Here is a 15,811-nt window from a genome sequence, read left to right as displayed (position 1 = left end):
TTGACTCAATATGTCACTAAACCATTACACCTGGCTCGAAGTCATTTTCATGGTGCTGAGCGTGTTCTACTATAATATGAAAAATAACATTTGCAATATTACATATGTTTATTAAAACAAGATATATTTTGTTTGAATTGTTATTTGATTTTCTAAATATAAAAATAAATAAAAAGTTTTCCCCTGGTGCGCGCAAGCCAACATCGCGCAGATAACGCTGTAGAGCGCACGTGCCAATACCAGAGTTTTTTAATGAGAAAACAATCAGTAGAGTTGAAAATGCGATGGAAACCGATTTAACTTGTATTTTTTTATGAGGTACGTGGGAATTTAACCACACTCTAACGGCGTTCTTCGTTTGTAGAAAGAGAGTCGGACCGAAATGCAGCGTGGTGGTTACTCATGACTTTAATAGAAAAAGTGACACATGAAATAACGATACAAAATACAAAACAACAAACGGAACGTGAAACCTAATTACAGCCTATCTGGTGAAACTACACAGAGACAGGAACAATCACCCACGAAATACACAGCGAAACCCCGGCTACCTAAATACGTTTCCCAATCAGAGACAACGAGAATCACCTGACTCTGATTGAGAACCGCCTCAGGCAGCCAAGCCTATACAACACCCCTACTCAACCGCAATCCCAATAATACAAAACCCCAATACGACACACACCAACATAAACTCATGTCACACCCTGGCCTGACCAAATAATATAACGAAAACACAAAATACAATGACCAATGCGTGACACACACAGGGTATTTTATGTGCAATACGTCATCACTCACAGCCTTTTATCTACAGCAAGTCAATTTGATGGAAACATCTCTGGTGGGAAAAAGCACATATTGTTTTTATGCAGATTTTAGAAGATTCGCATGAAAATCTGTCGCCAATTGGACGAAAACCCAGCTACTGACAGTCGCTCAATTAGCCATGTCAGCTAACATTTTTTTCATTGGTAGTTAGCCAGCTATCTAAACTTGTAGTAATCATGGCTGAATACTTACCTCCAGGGGGCCCCCATTAATTTTGTAAATCATTCTCACTCAGATATCATATTAACATGGCATAAATCATTACTAAAGTTGTCGAAATATTGCTTTAAAACTGCCAAAATATCTCTCCACCCTATGGAAAAATGGGTAGAATTGCAGGAAATTAGCTGTTAAACTGAATTTATTTTCTATACGCCCATGCAAAATGTGTAGATTTACATTTTTCTCTCCACCATCATGAGGGGGGCCACTAAAATATTTTACTGCGAGGTGGGAGGCCCCTCAACCAAAACTGGTTTAGGGCTCCCAAAATAAAACACTGTTTCTGGAACGCACTGGCAGGGACAACCCACAGGGCGGTTGGGGAGGGATGGGTTTGATCATATGTGGTTGGTTTTGTAGTGTTATTGTGCAATTTCAAGGTAAATGACCCCACTTGACTGTCACAGTGGTTTAGTTTCATTTACAGAAATCACTTCAAATAGCTACGTTTTCATCCAATTGACGACAGATTTTCATGGGAATATTCAAAAAATATGCATAAAGAATGGTTCAATGTGTTTCCATCGCTTTTGCATCTCTACCAATAGTTTTTGCACAAAAAGTGTTGCATTAAAATAGCAAATGTGCCTAGTCTGGTCTTGGCACATGCCCTTTAGCTAAACAGCTTGCAGATACTGTGCAGGTAGGATAGTCTACAATACATGATGAGATTATTAATGAGAAGAGCGAGAACATTTTATTTGACAAACGGCAGTCAAGTATCGATCATCATGTCACCACAATAAGACCCTCGATATTTATTGGAAAGGAGCATCAAACTCATACTGGTCCGTGCACTTTCACCACCCTGTGAAGTTCATCATCATTTATTTCATAGTGGGAGGACCACACACCATGTCATCGCCTGACTCCAAGCTTATGTGTATTTTATTATGGATACCCATTTGCTGCTGCAGCAATATTGAGGCAATTTACATATACATACATTAATACACACTACTACAACATATCTACAATACAAAATCCATATGTAATGTGTGTAGAGTACGCGTGTTAGCGTGTGTGTATGCGTGTGTCTGTGCCTGTGTGTGTGTGTGGCTCTTCACAGTCTGCTGTTCCATAAGGTGTAGTTTAATGTTGTTTTTTAAAATCTGATTTTACTGCTTGCATGAGTTACTTGATGTGGAATGGAGTTCCATGTAGTTAGTCATGGCTCTATATGGCACTGTGTGTTTCCCATAGTCTGTTCTGGCCTTGGGGACTGTGAAGAGGCCTCTGGTGGCATGTCTTGTGGGGTATGCATTGGTGTCTGAGCTGTGTGCTGATCGTTTAAGCAGACAGCTCAGTGCATTCAACATGTCAATACTTCTCACAAATGCAAGTGATAAAGTCAACCTCTTCTCTATTTTGAGCCAGGAAAGATTGACATGCCTATTATTAATATTAGCTCTCTGTGTACATTTAAGGGCCAGCCATGCTGCCCTGTTCTGGGCCAATTGTAATTTGCCTATGGCCCTCTTTGTGGCACTTGACCATATGACTGGACAGTAGTCAGGTATGACCAAACTAGGTCCTGTAGGACATGTTTTGTTGATAGTGGGGTCAAGAAAGCAGAACAGCGCTTTAATACGGACAGACCTCTTCCCATTTTAGCTACTGTTGCATCAATATGTTTTGACCATTACAGTTTACCCTCCTGGGTTACACCAAGCAGTTTTCCAGTCTCCTCAACTTGCTAAATTTCAACATTATTCATTACAAGATTTAATTGAGGTTTAGAGTTCAGTGAATTACATCAATGTTTGCCCATAAAGCCGTTTCCACAGCCCTTTCTCACATAATTCAATTTAAAGTCACAAAAAGATTCCACTATGTCGAACTAACAAATGATCTCTCAACATTTATAAAATTGTATTGAAACTTCTTGTTTCCATCACAGCTGTCGTGATTTTCTTTCTTCATAGCGTGGATGGAAACATGGTTAACGAGGCCGTTTGCATAGTTCGGTCCATTGAGTTGTGCTTTTATTTATTTCAGCAAGGCAGAGTAAAGATGTGTCTTATACATATTTGGCTGTTCAAATCCAATCAACAGCACACCTAGAATAAGGTTGTGTCCTCCTGTCACCTCATATTCATCATTTGATCTCAAATTGCTGGAGTTCTACTTCACTGTCCAAACACTTGTGGACTTTTGATTCTGGACTATACATCCAATTCATGCAACGTTTCCCACCACAATATTTAGACAATGTAATATTCTCTCCTGAAATCGTGTTGTTCTTGTGCAGTTTATTAATCAAAATATAGGGGGTTCCAGTTCTTTGTCTCAGGAGTTGCCATCACTTTCCCAACATACGGTGGGCTCCCTGCAAAACCACACCACAATCAGCTGGTCTGCAAAATAGAACTGACACAAAGACCTGACAATGTGTGGGGTTATCTTTCACTTTATTTTGACAATAATTACATGATGTACATAGTGTTTCATTGAAACAAGAGTGTAACACTGGTGGGCGATGCCCTCTGCTCCCGAGGTCAAGAGATGGCTCACATACTCTCTAACCAAGACGTGCATAAAGCATGAGAGAACAGGTTATCAGGGTCACAAATAGAAGTGTGTTACACAAAGACCACTGCCACTATGCTTTGGTAGGTTCCACTTTAAACATGGTCTTTCAGAATTACAGCAAGTGGAAGAGGGAAAACTCTCTCACTATGGTTCCAGAAATGAAAGTGAACAGCTCCATACTGAATCATAGGGGGGGTAAATTGATAAAGACCAAATTCACCAGCAATTTTTTATAGTTTAGTGAAATGCCAATAGAAGGTTAAACAAAACATAGCATATATACAGTAGTTTAACTCATAGATATATATATATATGTACAATATATAAATATAGTAAAATAGATAAAATTACATTGATTTCATGTTCTTCCATAAATAATCGCAGGACAATAACAGTTTGGATGATGTGTGAGGTTAACATTGGAAGCAGTGAGCCACTCGCCTCGTGTTTGTGACGAGGCGACAAGCCAACTCTACACTATCCTTATCAATCATTTCGTAACTTTTTGTACCTACGGTTATGTTTAATAAGGAGAAGCTGCCAACCGTTAGAAAAACACTGACATTTTGACAGACACTGAGCAGCTCACACGACATTCCTCCGCCTTCCCTCAGTTCTGCATGGAAGCCATTATGTAACGTTGATGTGACGTTTGGTTATATGCGGTCTCAAAACCGTCATAAAACAAACTATTTTAGCAAGTTAAACAGGTACATTACAACCACGCATGTGGTCAAATTCAAGATTTTCTTCCGTAAAGAAAAAGTGTAACGTCCCCCTCCCCTTAGCATCCGAGGGATTTGACAGGGAGCATGCCCCATCTACAAGCAGTAGTATCATCGCTGTGCTAGATTTGAACAAGGTCTTCAATACATTACAATGCGTAATACATTTCTTTAAAAGAGATATTTTGCAACTTCCAGTGTGGGGTTTTGAGAAGGCAGGTTTCGTTGATTCATACTAAGCATTTTACAAGTTAAGCCGACACCACTAGCTAGGTCACACAGCCTTGGTACAAATACTGATAAGCGGTCTAGTAGTCCGTGAACAGACAATTTCGTCACGAGTGTGCTGAACATTAAGTGCTTTTTAAATATAGAAACACATATTACAAATACCTTTTTTGGCAATGTTTAAAAAAAAAGAAAGAAAAGAAGTTGAACACTAAATTATTCACCTCGAGTAGAGTCTGCTGTCACGTTCTTCACCTCTAATGATTTCTGCGATTCCAGGATGTCCGCGGTTGCGTGCGGCCCTGGTTGAGAAAAGTTGTCGCCGTGCCCAAAAAGCTGAGCTCACACGCAGTACCTGAATATGAGCTGCAGTGGAACTCTACAACTACACCATCCCTGTTTGAGGCACCATCAAATGTTTCAAATGTACCAGAATAACAAAAGAGAAAACGTCCAAAATGGGAAACGAAACAAAGAAAGCACAACGAAAGGAAAAAAGATAATCACCACCTGTGTGGCTTAACTGCATACTGTACAAAGTTCCGTACATTCTCATTGGAATGGTATAGTCTCTTGCTTAGAGTTCAAAGCCGAACATTGTTGTATGTGAGGTCATATTCTTCTTCTTGGGTAGCAGTCTTAGCGGTCAGATGTTTAGCGGCTGAGCTGCGGATGGTGTGGTGCCCCCCCTGGTGGATGAGGTATCCTAGTGTCCATTGGCGGCTTGTGAGGCGTTGTTGATCCAGTCAAGGGTGATGAGGGTCAAGCTGCCGATCATGACAAAGAAACCACTGCACAGGAAAATGGATGCCTGGAGAGAGACGGAGGACAAGACGGTCGGGCTTAGCACAACAAACACATCAAGGCTTTCTTCTCCACTATAGGATTGATGCTCCTTGCCAGGAGTCACAGACTACAACACCCACAAACACATCAATTGCATGGACTAAAAATGAGCGGGATGGTTTCTTACTCCGATTTTCTGCACAGACTTCATGGGCTCCTTCTTGACCAGTTTGATATAGAAGGCCGAGGGCAGGATGAAGATCAACATGGCTGCCGCAGATGCACCTGAAGAGGAAGATGACAGGCTCAGTGGGGATGTTCACCTCTTTTCTTTCTCTATTACAACTTCTGGAATCTGTGCTGTTCAACTTCTAGAAATGCACCTGACCAACTGAACACATTCACTCACCGATGAAGCCGAAGATGTCTCTGATGGAGGGGACGAAGATGACCAGACAGTTTGTGCTGGCCAGCAGAACCATGGTGATGATGGTGTGGCGGATCCAGCTGAACTCCTTGGAGGCACACAGCAGCTGGTTGACTGATGTGCGGATCTACGAAAAGACGGACAGAGATGGGGGACCAAGGTCAACATGGTGGCAATACCGGACTTGACAACGCTCACAAGTTTTGGATGGATGGATAGAAGGACAGCTGGATGGACAGAGAGACAAGCTGCCAGCCAGACAGATAGATAGATGTGGGGCTTACGGGAAACAGCACCACAGGGACAGTCAGGGTGACAGCTGTCAGCACGGCCAGACGAACGATGAGTAGGATCACGTCAGACTTGTAGACCTTGGAGTAGGTGTGCAGAAGTTCGGACTCCACATGCACTGTAAAGCCAATCCAATACGGTCATTTAATGTATGCTTGTTTCCTTTCACTTATAAAGCCACATATTCAATTCCTTTCCACACCTTTCAAATATTCAGATATCCAGACACAGGGCCCATGTGTGACCAACTGGGTATCGAACCCTGGTCAGCAATGCTCTATAATAACCCCTACGGTCAACATTCACTCAATGTTGGTGTTCGTTCAGAATTGTCTTTGTAACCTGCTTGTTACATGTCCAGCCAAATCAAACTGAGATTGGGAGGTCAATTGGAATACAGCTAAGATTATTTGAGGTTGTGCGTAACCTTCGCACCCTCGTTCATTCATTTTCGTCATGTCGTCCTTGCTAACAAGGGCCAATGCGTAGCCATACTTTTAGAGAAGTCTGGAACATGGCTGGACACCTGCTGCGATGTCCTTGCCCGTAACAAATATACAGGATCATTGGTCTATTGGACAGATGATTCTGTGTCTTGTTTTCTCATGGGGGACAGTACTTGCATAACAACTGGTTGTAATGAGCCCAAAACGGACTGTTTCCTTCTCAAACTAGTTTTGTATCTGACTGTTAAATGGATGAATATGTCTCTAAGGAGGGCGGCTCACCGTTGAAGGTCAGATATCCGAAGAGAGCAGCCAGCAGGTACATGATGAACATGGCCAGGAAAGACACGTTGGCCACGCCCTGCATCTTTCTACGGGAACGACTGGGAAAGAAGAGGAGGTTTAGACAACACAGAACCACTGTTCTTTTTTCTGTCTTCCTTCACAGGTACTTCAGATATAAACTGTGTGTGTGTGTGTGTGTGTGTGTGTGTGTGTGTGTGTGTGTGTGTGTGTGTGTGTGTGTGTGTGTGTGTGTGTGTGTGTGTGTGTGTGTGTGTGTGTGTGTGTGTGTGTGTGTGTGTGTGTGGCAGCTGGGTAAACAGCGATAGACTCACTCTTTAAGCTCCTCGTACATGGGCAGGACGGCGGGGTGGCAGACAAAGGCGAATGTCAGGATAGGAACAGCATACACAGTCTGAAGGAGAGAGTTAGACAAGACTGTTAGACATTTGACACATGCACAGACACAAAAAATACCTAATACAGGTACGAAAGCACTTGGACATCCATTAAGTAGTTCTCTTTCTATTTATCGATTTACCACTCAACATATCTGTCCATTTCTCACCTGAGAGTTGAAGACAAAGTATTTGGGTGTGCAGACGTCCTCGTTGTAGACACCGGCGGTGGTGTTGAGGAAGCCCATTGTGTTGTTCAGGACCTTGCTAACAGTCTCGTTCAGTATCACGTCCATGTTAGGGATGAAAGGGCATGGGATCTGGAACTTCTTATAGATCACCTGGAAAAGCAACCAAGCCCATTTAGACTCCCATACAAAAGGTACAGACTATTGGCTACATACGTTGCTAATTGGCGATATAACTACTACAGATTAAAACGCATTACTTTTAGAAAGCAACGTACAATAGAGGGGTCATTTGAAATGCTTGCTCATGGTCCGGCTAGTGTGAGCAGGTCAGAATTGTAAACCAATGTGTCAGTTATTCAGGTGTTCTATCTTCATTTGACCAGTTTCTCACTGGATGAAAATAGTCCTGCAGCGACAGGAATTTTTCATTTCGATGTGGATTATAATAAATGGAGATCTGGTTGATACAATCAAGATTGACAGTATTAAAGTGGAAATTACAAACCTTAGAAGCCGCTTTAAACCTTAAATACAGTACAATTTGCATTTCCTACTGTGCAGGAACATTATCTTCGACAACAGAGTGATAAAATTAAGATATCATATCTGTAGGTGAGCCATTCACTACAATAACCTGAACTGTAAAGACCACAACAGCGGAGTAGTTTAGGATGTTGACTCACCACAATCAGGAAGAACACCATGCAAAGCAGGGAGAAACCACTTGTGTAACCAAGGTAACCTGAAGTAAGGTAACGGAGAGAGAAAAAACTATTGAGTACTTCATATACTGTGGAAATGTAAGATAGTAAATATACTAACAACTGTGTAATATCCCTGTTATAACATATATTAAAACCATATTACAATGAATAATAATGTAATCTTCGAAGGCAATATATTAACTTTATCAGTCAAAAAGGAATCTAATGTAAACAAACTGTTCTGGCCTCTACTACACACATACGTTGCCACAGTGCGTCACCATCCCCTGCCCTTTCACAACATTTTACACAAGTGCTGCATTTCACAACACACACACACACACACACACACACACACACACACACACACACACACACACACACACACACACACACACACACACACACACACACACACACACACACACACACACACACACACACACACACACACACACACACACTAGGTAAAGTGCCACACTCTGTATTGTGTCTTACCAAGGTTCCTGAGAAGTGAGAGGGGCAGGATGATGACAACTGACACCAAGATCACAAGATAGTCCCCGTTCACATACCACTCTCTGGAACGCACAGGAGAGACAAGACCTCGTCATACACTGTACACACATATCACCACACAGTTTAATATAATAACACGCAGTTACACCCACACACACTTACACACATTCATATCCCAGCATTTATCTAGCTTTTGTGAAAAAAAATTACCTATATCAAAACTTTTGTATCGTTCATTTCCCGTTTGACTGGTGTTGTAAAATACAAACATGTCAGAATGTCTGCAATGAACACTGAAATAGCAGCCTGCTCTTAGGGTGGTCTAGCTACATGTTGGCAACACTACATGAATGTTTGATGGGCCAGTTGGTTGGTCTGAATGAGCTCATCCAGAGGTCTGTCTCTGTGCAGCACTGACTCTTCTAAAAGGACCCTTTGAACGGCTGCCGACAACACACCGTCCCACCTCCCTCCCCTCTCTCTCTGCTGAGAGGGACAAAGAGGCCTCTTCACATCTTCCCAGCGCAGCACTCAAAAACAACCCGCCGCCATTTTGAATGACACCAAAGTCACTGCTTCACATCGGGGGTCGACCTCTCAAAATCAACCATGGGCCATTTGTCAAACCAAACTCTAACAGCAGACTAAAAGACACACACACACACACCAACCGACACACAGAATCTAGAGACAAAGCTGCGTACCCGTTGGTAGCTCCCACGAAGGCTTGGATAACGATCGGCAGCTCGTACTTCACAATGTAGAGGTAGCTGGACATGGCTGCAAAGGTAAAAGCAAAGTCACGGTTAGTCAAAGTCATATTGTGAATCAACGACTTCGCATCAAAACAGGCCTGTATTTTGTTCCAAAACAGACATCTCTGAGACATAAATGGTTCCAGAAGCACTAACTAAGGATGAATAGGCCTGTTGGTTCGCAGAAGGGATGTTTGTTCCATTGGAAAGTCTAGTACCCGTGCAAATATTTATTGGAAACATTTACAGAACCATTTGGTTTATGGGAAATGGGCTGCTCTTCCTTTTCTGTGTGTGACCACTGGCATTTAGACTTTGGACTTTTTTCCACATAGTCTCATTGATCCACTAGGAGTTGACCGTCTCCCTGACTTTTATCGGTCTTTCTGAATGATCATTGAAGTGTCCTTAGTTCTCACCTCCGATGTTCTGCATGGTGATGGAGATGGATGCAGCCAGTTTGCCGGGCATGCCGAAGGCCTTGTAACCCAGCTGTTCATAGACCAGCGACCCTCCTTCATTGGCTGTCTTTAGAAGCAAGTGCACAGAGTACAGGGAGAAGATGGACACAGCCACCAGGAGAATTCTGTGGAGAGAAGAGGAACATTGTATCATGAGTAAGGTACGGAACCAGGCCAAAGGACTGCTATTGCCTGCAAGACTGGTAAGGACTATTATCGACTGGAATTAACCACACTGACACACTGTAACCCGGTTGACTACTGATAAGTGCACATTGGATAAGTGCAAGCTTTGTGTCCATTCGGTGCATTTCACCAGTCCCAATTCAAACACATTATTTTGACTTGATCTCCCGATGGTTCCATCTGAACGTGGAGACAAAAAATGCCAAAGGTCAACGCAAAGCTAAAATTCACATGGAAAATGTGTTTTGACCATCGCAAGGACACATCTCATGTTGACCATGTTGAGGCTGGGGAAGTGACATACAAGCGACTTCTCTACTGTACTGTAGCACCCAAACACAGGGATCAATAGGTTCTGTCTGTGAGGTGATCTGCAAAGACCTTGTCATGGGGACAGTTTTGATGCAACACAGCTATGCACAATCCAGATACAGGGATGGGATTTGGACAATGGGCTCCAGGTAAGGATATTGTATCTAGCAGCCAAGCCGTGCAGAGCTAAAACTGTCTCACTTTATTAATAGTAGCAATTGTGCCACTGAGAGAAATGATCTCTAAGCGATATAAGCGATGGTCACATTATGAAGACCTTGTGAAAATAATTTCACTCACACACACAACTTCAGAACCACAACACAGTGGTATAGAGACGATTACTCAACTCAGCTACTTGTCACCGTTTACACTTCTGCCCATAATAGTTTAGTCTACACTTTATCACATCATATGCACTTCACTGACTCACCAAATATACCTTAGATGACCTCAAGGTAATTGTTTTCACTCTGTAAATACTGAATCTACCCAGCGGTGAAGTGTTTGCAAGTCCCATGGTGTGGAAACCTTTAGCAAACAAAGATTTTTTTTTAAACGGAGGCCTTTGTGAAAATACACAAATGATTTTATACCCTGAAGATGGTATGTTGGGGGAAATGCATAAGCCAAATGAATAAAGGGTTTTGCATTGAGTGCCCAGGTTTTTTTCAGTATGGTTTATATATTTTACAGAATTTCTCCTACTTCACAACGCTACACAAATAATCAGAGGTATTATATTCATAATTCATATTCATAAGCTGTTGGAGGAAGTGGCCCTTCAGACTGGCTACCCACTGGGCACAGACACTATTTCAACGTCTAGTTTTGATTTAAATTTGGTTGATTTGTCAACTAACGTGAATTCAACGTGAAATCAACAAAGAATGTAATGTCATTGGATTTTGGTTAAACGTTGGTTGAAATGACTTGTAATGAGTGTAATGGAGAGAAGAAGACTCTACTGGAATGGCGGGGGGGCAGGGGGCTCCATTCATGATCTCATGTGAGGCCTGTTTACCGTACCTTACACTTTATATAACTCTTGCCCCAATGCAGAAAGATTAGCGCTGCTAAGCGGCTTCCCCCCGGCTTCGAGTGACTGGCCCAAATGAAAGGCCCCGATGCTCGTGCGCCACACACCCAACCCCAGCGCTCACACTCATATGCCCACTGTTTGTAAACACTGCCCACTGTTTGTAAACACTCTGGGCTGTCTCACCAGCCTACTGGGTTATCCAATGCCCTGTCTTAGACAAGAACACATCTCCAGTAGACTATGGAGAACGTGCCCTGCGGTAGCATAAGCTTTGATCTCTGTAGGCTGTCTCACCAGCCTACTCGAACTCCCTTCAGGGTTATCCAATGCCCTGTCTTAGACAAGAACACATCTCCAGTAGACTATGGAGAAATGCTGTGCTCAGGTTGTATGTACAGTATCTATGCCTCACATTGGTAGATATTGAGATGTGTGACCTTGTTGTGCTCTACCTGGTGGTATATCACACTGCTAAGTTTAGAATGTGCTGTATTGCCTCTGATATGACGGAGTGCATTCAGACTCAGAGAGTTCCACATACTATCTTCTACACTAGCAACATACAGTGATATTCTATATTATATTCTATTCAATGTGATGTTGACTTACATTTTAGTTATTTAGCGGACACTCTTATCCAAAGCGACTTACAGGAGCAATTTGGGTTAAGGGTCTTGCTCAAGAGCACATCGACAGATTCTTCACCCAAGGGATTCAAACAAGACCACTTTGGGTTATTGGCACAACCCGATTAACCGCTAGGCTACCTGCCGCTCCTAATTCCTACTACCTACTCCCCAGATTCATAAAGCTGAGCTCCATTTCAATTGTGGATGTGTATTTTCATTCCAATTATTTATATATACACTAGTTGACAGACAGGGGGTGCTGTTTTGATGCTACTGCGCCTTCATCTTGGCACCCTCCCACCATTGTAAAAAATATTTTGGAAGCTATCATATAAAATACATGTATTAATGTGTACATTTGTTTTTGCCACATTTATTGACTTAACAGACACCTAAATGCATAATTGAAAGTATATTATTTGAGTTAAACATTAAAAAAAGCACAAAAAATATATATACAATGTTTTTCCTTAAAGTAGAATGGTACTAATGTTACTGTCCCCACTACAACAACAAAATACATGTCATTTTGTCCTTGAAAAATTGTATTGAAATACTGTAGAATTCCATTCATTCCTATGGAGGACTACTCTTTCTGGGGACTGCCAATATGGCCGACTGGTGGCTTCAAAGCCTCTCATTGGCCAATACATAGCATCAGCAATCCTGGGATATATCATTGGTGTTAACCTCTTTAAAACAGACACCACTATCTCTTCGTCACACCTTGCAAGCTGCAGACATTGCCATAGGATGACACAGTGTGAACGTTGATTGACCCCGCAGTACAGTTTACAGTTTTTATTTAGAACGCCCTTTTGACATCAGCAGATGTCACTAAGTGCTTATACAGAAACCCAGCCTAAAACCCCTAACAACAAGCAATGCAGATGTAGAAATAATCTGCAATTGATTTCATTGAAACCCAAGTCTGACACTGGCATACAGGAACACTAGAACAGTACTCACACAAAGAGTGCAATGCCAGTGTTGGCCATGGCATAGGAGAGACCAAGGATGCCACTGCCCATAATAGCATTGCCCAGGTTGAAGACTGACATCCCGAAAGAGGCGGTGCCTGGATGCTGTTGAGAATAAAGGAAAATATACTCAGTAAGAAAAAAAACTCAAATAAAAACATAGTAAACCATAAGCCTCAAATTGGGTAACCTATATGTTATCAGTCCAGCACTTACATAATCTGTTTCATACTTCTTCTTGTCCAGGTGGTAGTCTGGAAGGAAGTTTTGACTCTCTGCATCCATATCGGGATATTGACTGGAAATCAAACACACATAAAGCATTTATTTAATGGATTAATCCCATTCCAATTCAGCCGTTAAAACCAACATAATACAAGTTCTACAAAAATATGCAACTTGATGACATTTCTGCGGTTAGAAACACAAGGCATAGGTCTACTGCAGAGCATCTTCAGACCCAGCAGGCTGCAGTGCCTCACCTGTCAATGGGAACCTTCTTGGTTGGACAGGAACTGTATTCATGACTATTGGAACTGACACTGCTATCCTCATCAGGGGAAATGCTGAAGCGGCTCATCTCTGTCTTTGCAGTGGCCTGTTTCATGCTGTAAAATAAAGAAACGGAAAACCTTGAAGCAATTTGTGTTCATTTGTGAACTTCTTGCCTGCACCATTCCCACTCTCTTTTTTTATTGAACCGTGAGTTCTACCAGGGACGTCGAATAATCAATATTGGAAAGGGAGAGACGAGGCTACTCATTGCGCTGCAGCTACCTCATAAATCTGAAGTCATGTGACCAGACGAAGGGGGGTTGACTCATCCCAGAAGCCAGTGGAAAAATACCAGCCGCCCGGCATCCGCGTCTATCCACATCAGCGCAGCGTCACATACACAATATGAATGACAAAAGCATTGCGCAAGTCGTTTCATCTCCAATTTCAACGTGTTAAATAAGAAGAATTGCCATTATCATCGGCCGATATATGTAACTAGCAAATACCGTTTATTCAAACAGAATGTGAGATCATGTTATTAGTTTAGGGTTTTAAATGATAGAGCACAGCCTAATCTAAAACATTTTAGACATGGGACTTTTCAATAATTCGATTTTGGGCTCCATTTAATAAGATTTCTTCCATGACTGACTGACGGAAACAAAGGCACGTGCTTGTCTATTATGGACTGGCACCATTTTGCGCAGAGCTGTAGTCCTATATCTGTTTTAGATATCCTCAACTGTAGCTTACAGTCATTCATTTGGGTTGCATAATTTCTTGGGCGTTGATGTCTCTTATTTACAAGTATCCCAAATAAGTGAAAAGACTCAACCATCAAATCCATTACATTCCTTCCTTGGTTACCGCCCCGACATTCCTCTAGAAAGAATGTAGCCCACTAGCCTACAGCATCAGTGATATTTATTTATATCCTTGCGAGTCTGGCCCATTGCGCTGTGTAGCCTAGGCCTATAGCATAGCATCATAAATATTATAAAGAATATAGAAATAAAGAGATATGACCTAATACATTTTATCTTTGCGCCTAACTGATCTTGACTAATTGACCAGGGAAATAACATGCAAGAGATTATATACATCGGCCCGCTATTTCAATACACAATATATGGGCTAATTATTTCACCAATTTTCCAATAGAATAGACTTAATTACTTACAACACAGAATACATCAATTTCATAGGCCTATAGAATTGTAAATTACAATGTATAAATAGAGAATTACAAGATAATTAGCCTACACCAGGTAACCCAGCATATTTCCTGGTAGACAGTAAAAGATGCAGCGCAGACAGAATCTTACCTTTGAGAAGACGAATAAAATCCCTATGAAAAAGTGGCGATCCTTAGCAATTTATTTTAAACAATTCCTTCACCATTGAATGTCTCCAATATTCTACTAAAAACTATTTATCATTGAGGTTTTAAATTCCCAATTATCAGCAACAATAAATGTACTTCAGATACAATGAAATTGTCCCAATTAAATAGGAAAATAACTTAAAATGTGGATACACTTGTATAATAATAGCTTAAAAGCTCAATTTTAAGATGTTATATGAATGAAATTGCCAATGATGTGATGCGCAACTTGAATTTACGTTGTTCTAAACGAGGAGGGGTTTGTCTGCACCTTTATATCTATCCAGCATTGCATCAGCTCGAGGAGGAAGGGGAGTGGCCTTTTGCCTTCGTGACAGGCATAGACTTTACACACACCAGAATGAATGACGCTGTTTGTGTACAAACACACGGTCCAGTAAAGGGGGTGGTTCAGAATGCTCTTCACAATGTGCAATCTTGTGCAATATTTGGATCACTATGTCTTCATTAGTTTTGTTCTGTGTGTTGCACTGAGCATACAATAAATAGCCTAGCCAATAGTCTATACTTTAAACTATAGCCCATAGTAGTCTAGGCCAACATTCCTTTGGCTTAAATATCCCGATAATTAGGCCATGGCTCCTTTTCTGGACATTTTTTTATTTGGTTCCCGGACATGAAATTGACAAGATGATGAACTGATGAGAAAGCACAAGATTGGGTGTCAGTAGAATTTTAAATGCGACTAAAGCTTCAAAGAAGACCTCCCAGTATCAAGAAGATTAACGTACGCAAACGAATCATGTGACGACGGTTCAGTGAGCGCGCCAGGAATCCTTGTCATCCCAATCCGTTTGTCATGAAGTGACTCCCTCGCATCGGCTTTAGGTTCACACTCTGCTCCTTTGCAAGTGTAAGCAGCGCGTTGGTTCTCTCACCCATGCTGTTAAAGTTATGTTTACACACTATTTCTAAACAAACTAAGCTGCCCCTTACTTCACACACAGGCTCTGTCTCTGTT

The 15,811-nt window shown here is 41.7% G+C and overlaps 1 protein-coding gene across 1 annotated transcript; it reads right to left on the bottom strand.

Moving 5' to 3' along the window:
* Positions 1-3,447: 3,447 nt before the first annotated feature.
* Positions 3,448-15,085, bottom strand: LOC123994415 (sodium-coupled neutral amino acid transporter 2-like). The gene is made up of 15 exons (XM_046296950.1): positions 14,771-15,085; positions 13,430-13,555; positions 13,164-13,245; positions 12,937-13,052; positions 9,757-9,923; positions 9,287-9,362; positions 8,562-8,644; positions 8,043-8,101; positions 7,339-7,509; positions 7,106-7,185; positions 6,771-6,871; positions 6,036-6,160; positions 5,734-5,878; positions 5,512-5,609; positions 3,448-5,349 (listed from the first exon to the last, which is right to left on the bottom strand). The coding sequence occupies exons 2-15, from the start codon at positions 13,552-13,554 to the stop codon at positions 5,245-5,247; spliced, it is 1,533 nt and encodes a 510-aa protein (XP_046152906.1). The 5' UTR covers position 13,555; positions 14,771-15,085; the 3' UTR covers positions 3,448-5,244.
* Positions 15,086-15,811: the final 726 nt, after the last annotated feature.

This window comes from Oncorhynchus gorbuscha, linkage group LG14 (genome assembly GCF_021184085.1).
Source record: "Oncorhynchus gorbuscha isolate QuinsamMale2020 ecotype Even-year linkage group LG14, OgorEven_v1.0, whole genome shotgun sequence".
Classification (NCBI taxonomy): Eukaryota; Metazoa; Chordata; class Actinopteri; order Salmoniformes; family Salmonidae; genus Oncorhynchus; species Oncorhynchus gorbuscha.
The sequence above is the reverse complement of the archived record's forward strand: the minus strand, read 5'-3'. Positions and strand labels throughout refer to the sequence as shown.

Bases quoted from the DNA above. Each gene is read 5' to 3' on its own strand.
- LOC123994415 (XM_046296950.1), bottom strand. From the start codon at position 13,554: ATGAAACAGGCCACTGCAAAGACAGAGATGAGCCGCTTCAGCATTTCC. The intron at 9,924-12,936 runs GTGAGTACTGTT...TTCTCTCCACAG, and splicing joins ACTGGCATTGCACTCTTTGT to AATTCTCCTGGTGGCTGTGT. The intron at 7,186-7,338 runs GTGAGAAATGGA...TCTCTCCTTCAG, and splicing joins ACTTTGTCTTCAACTCTCAG to ACTGTGTATGCTGTTCCTAT.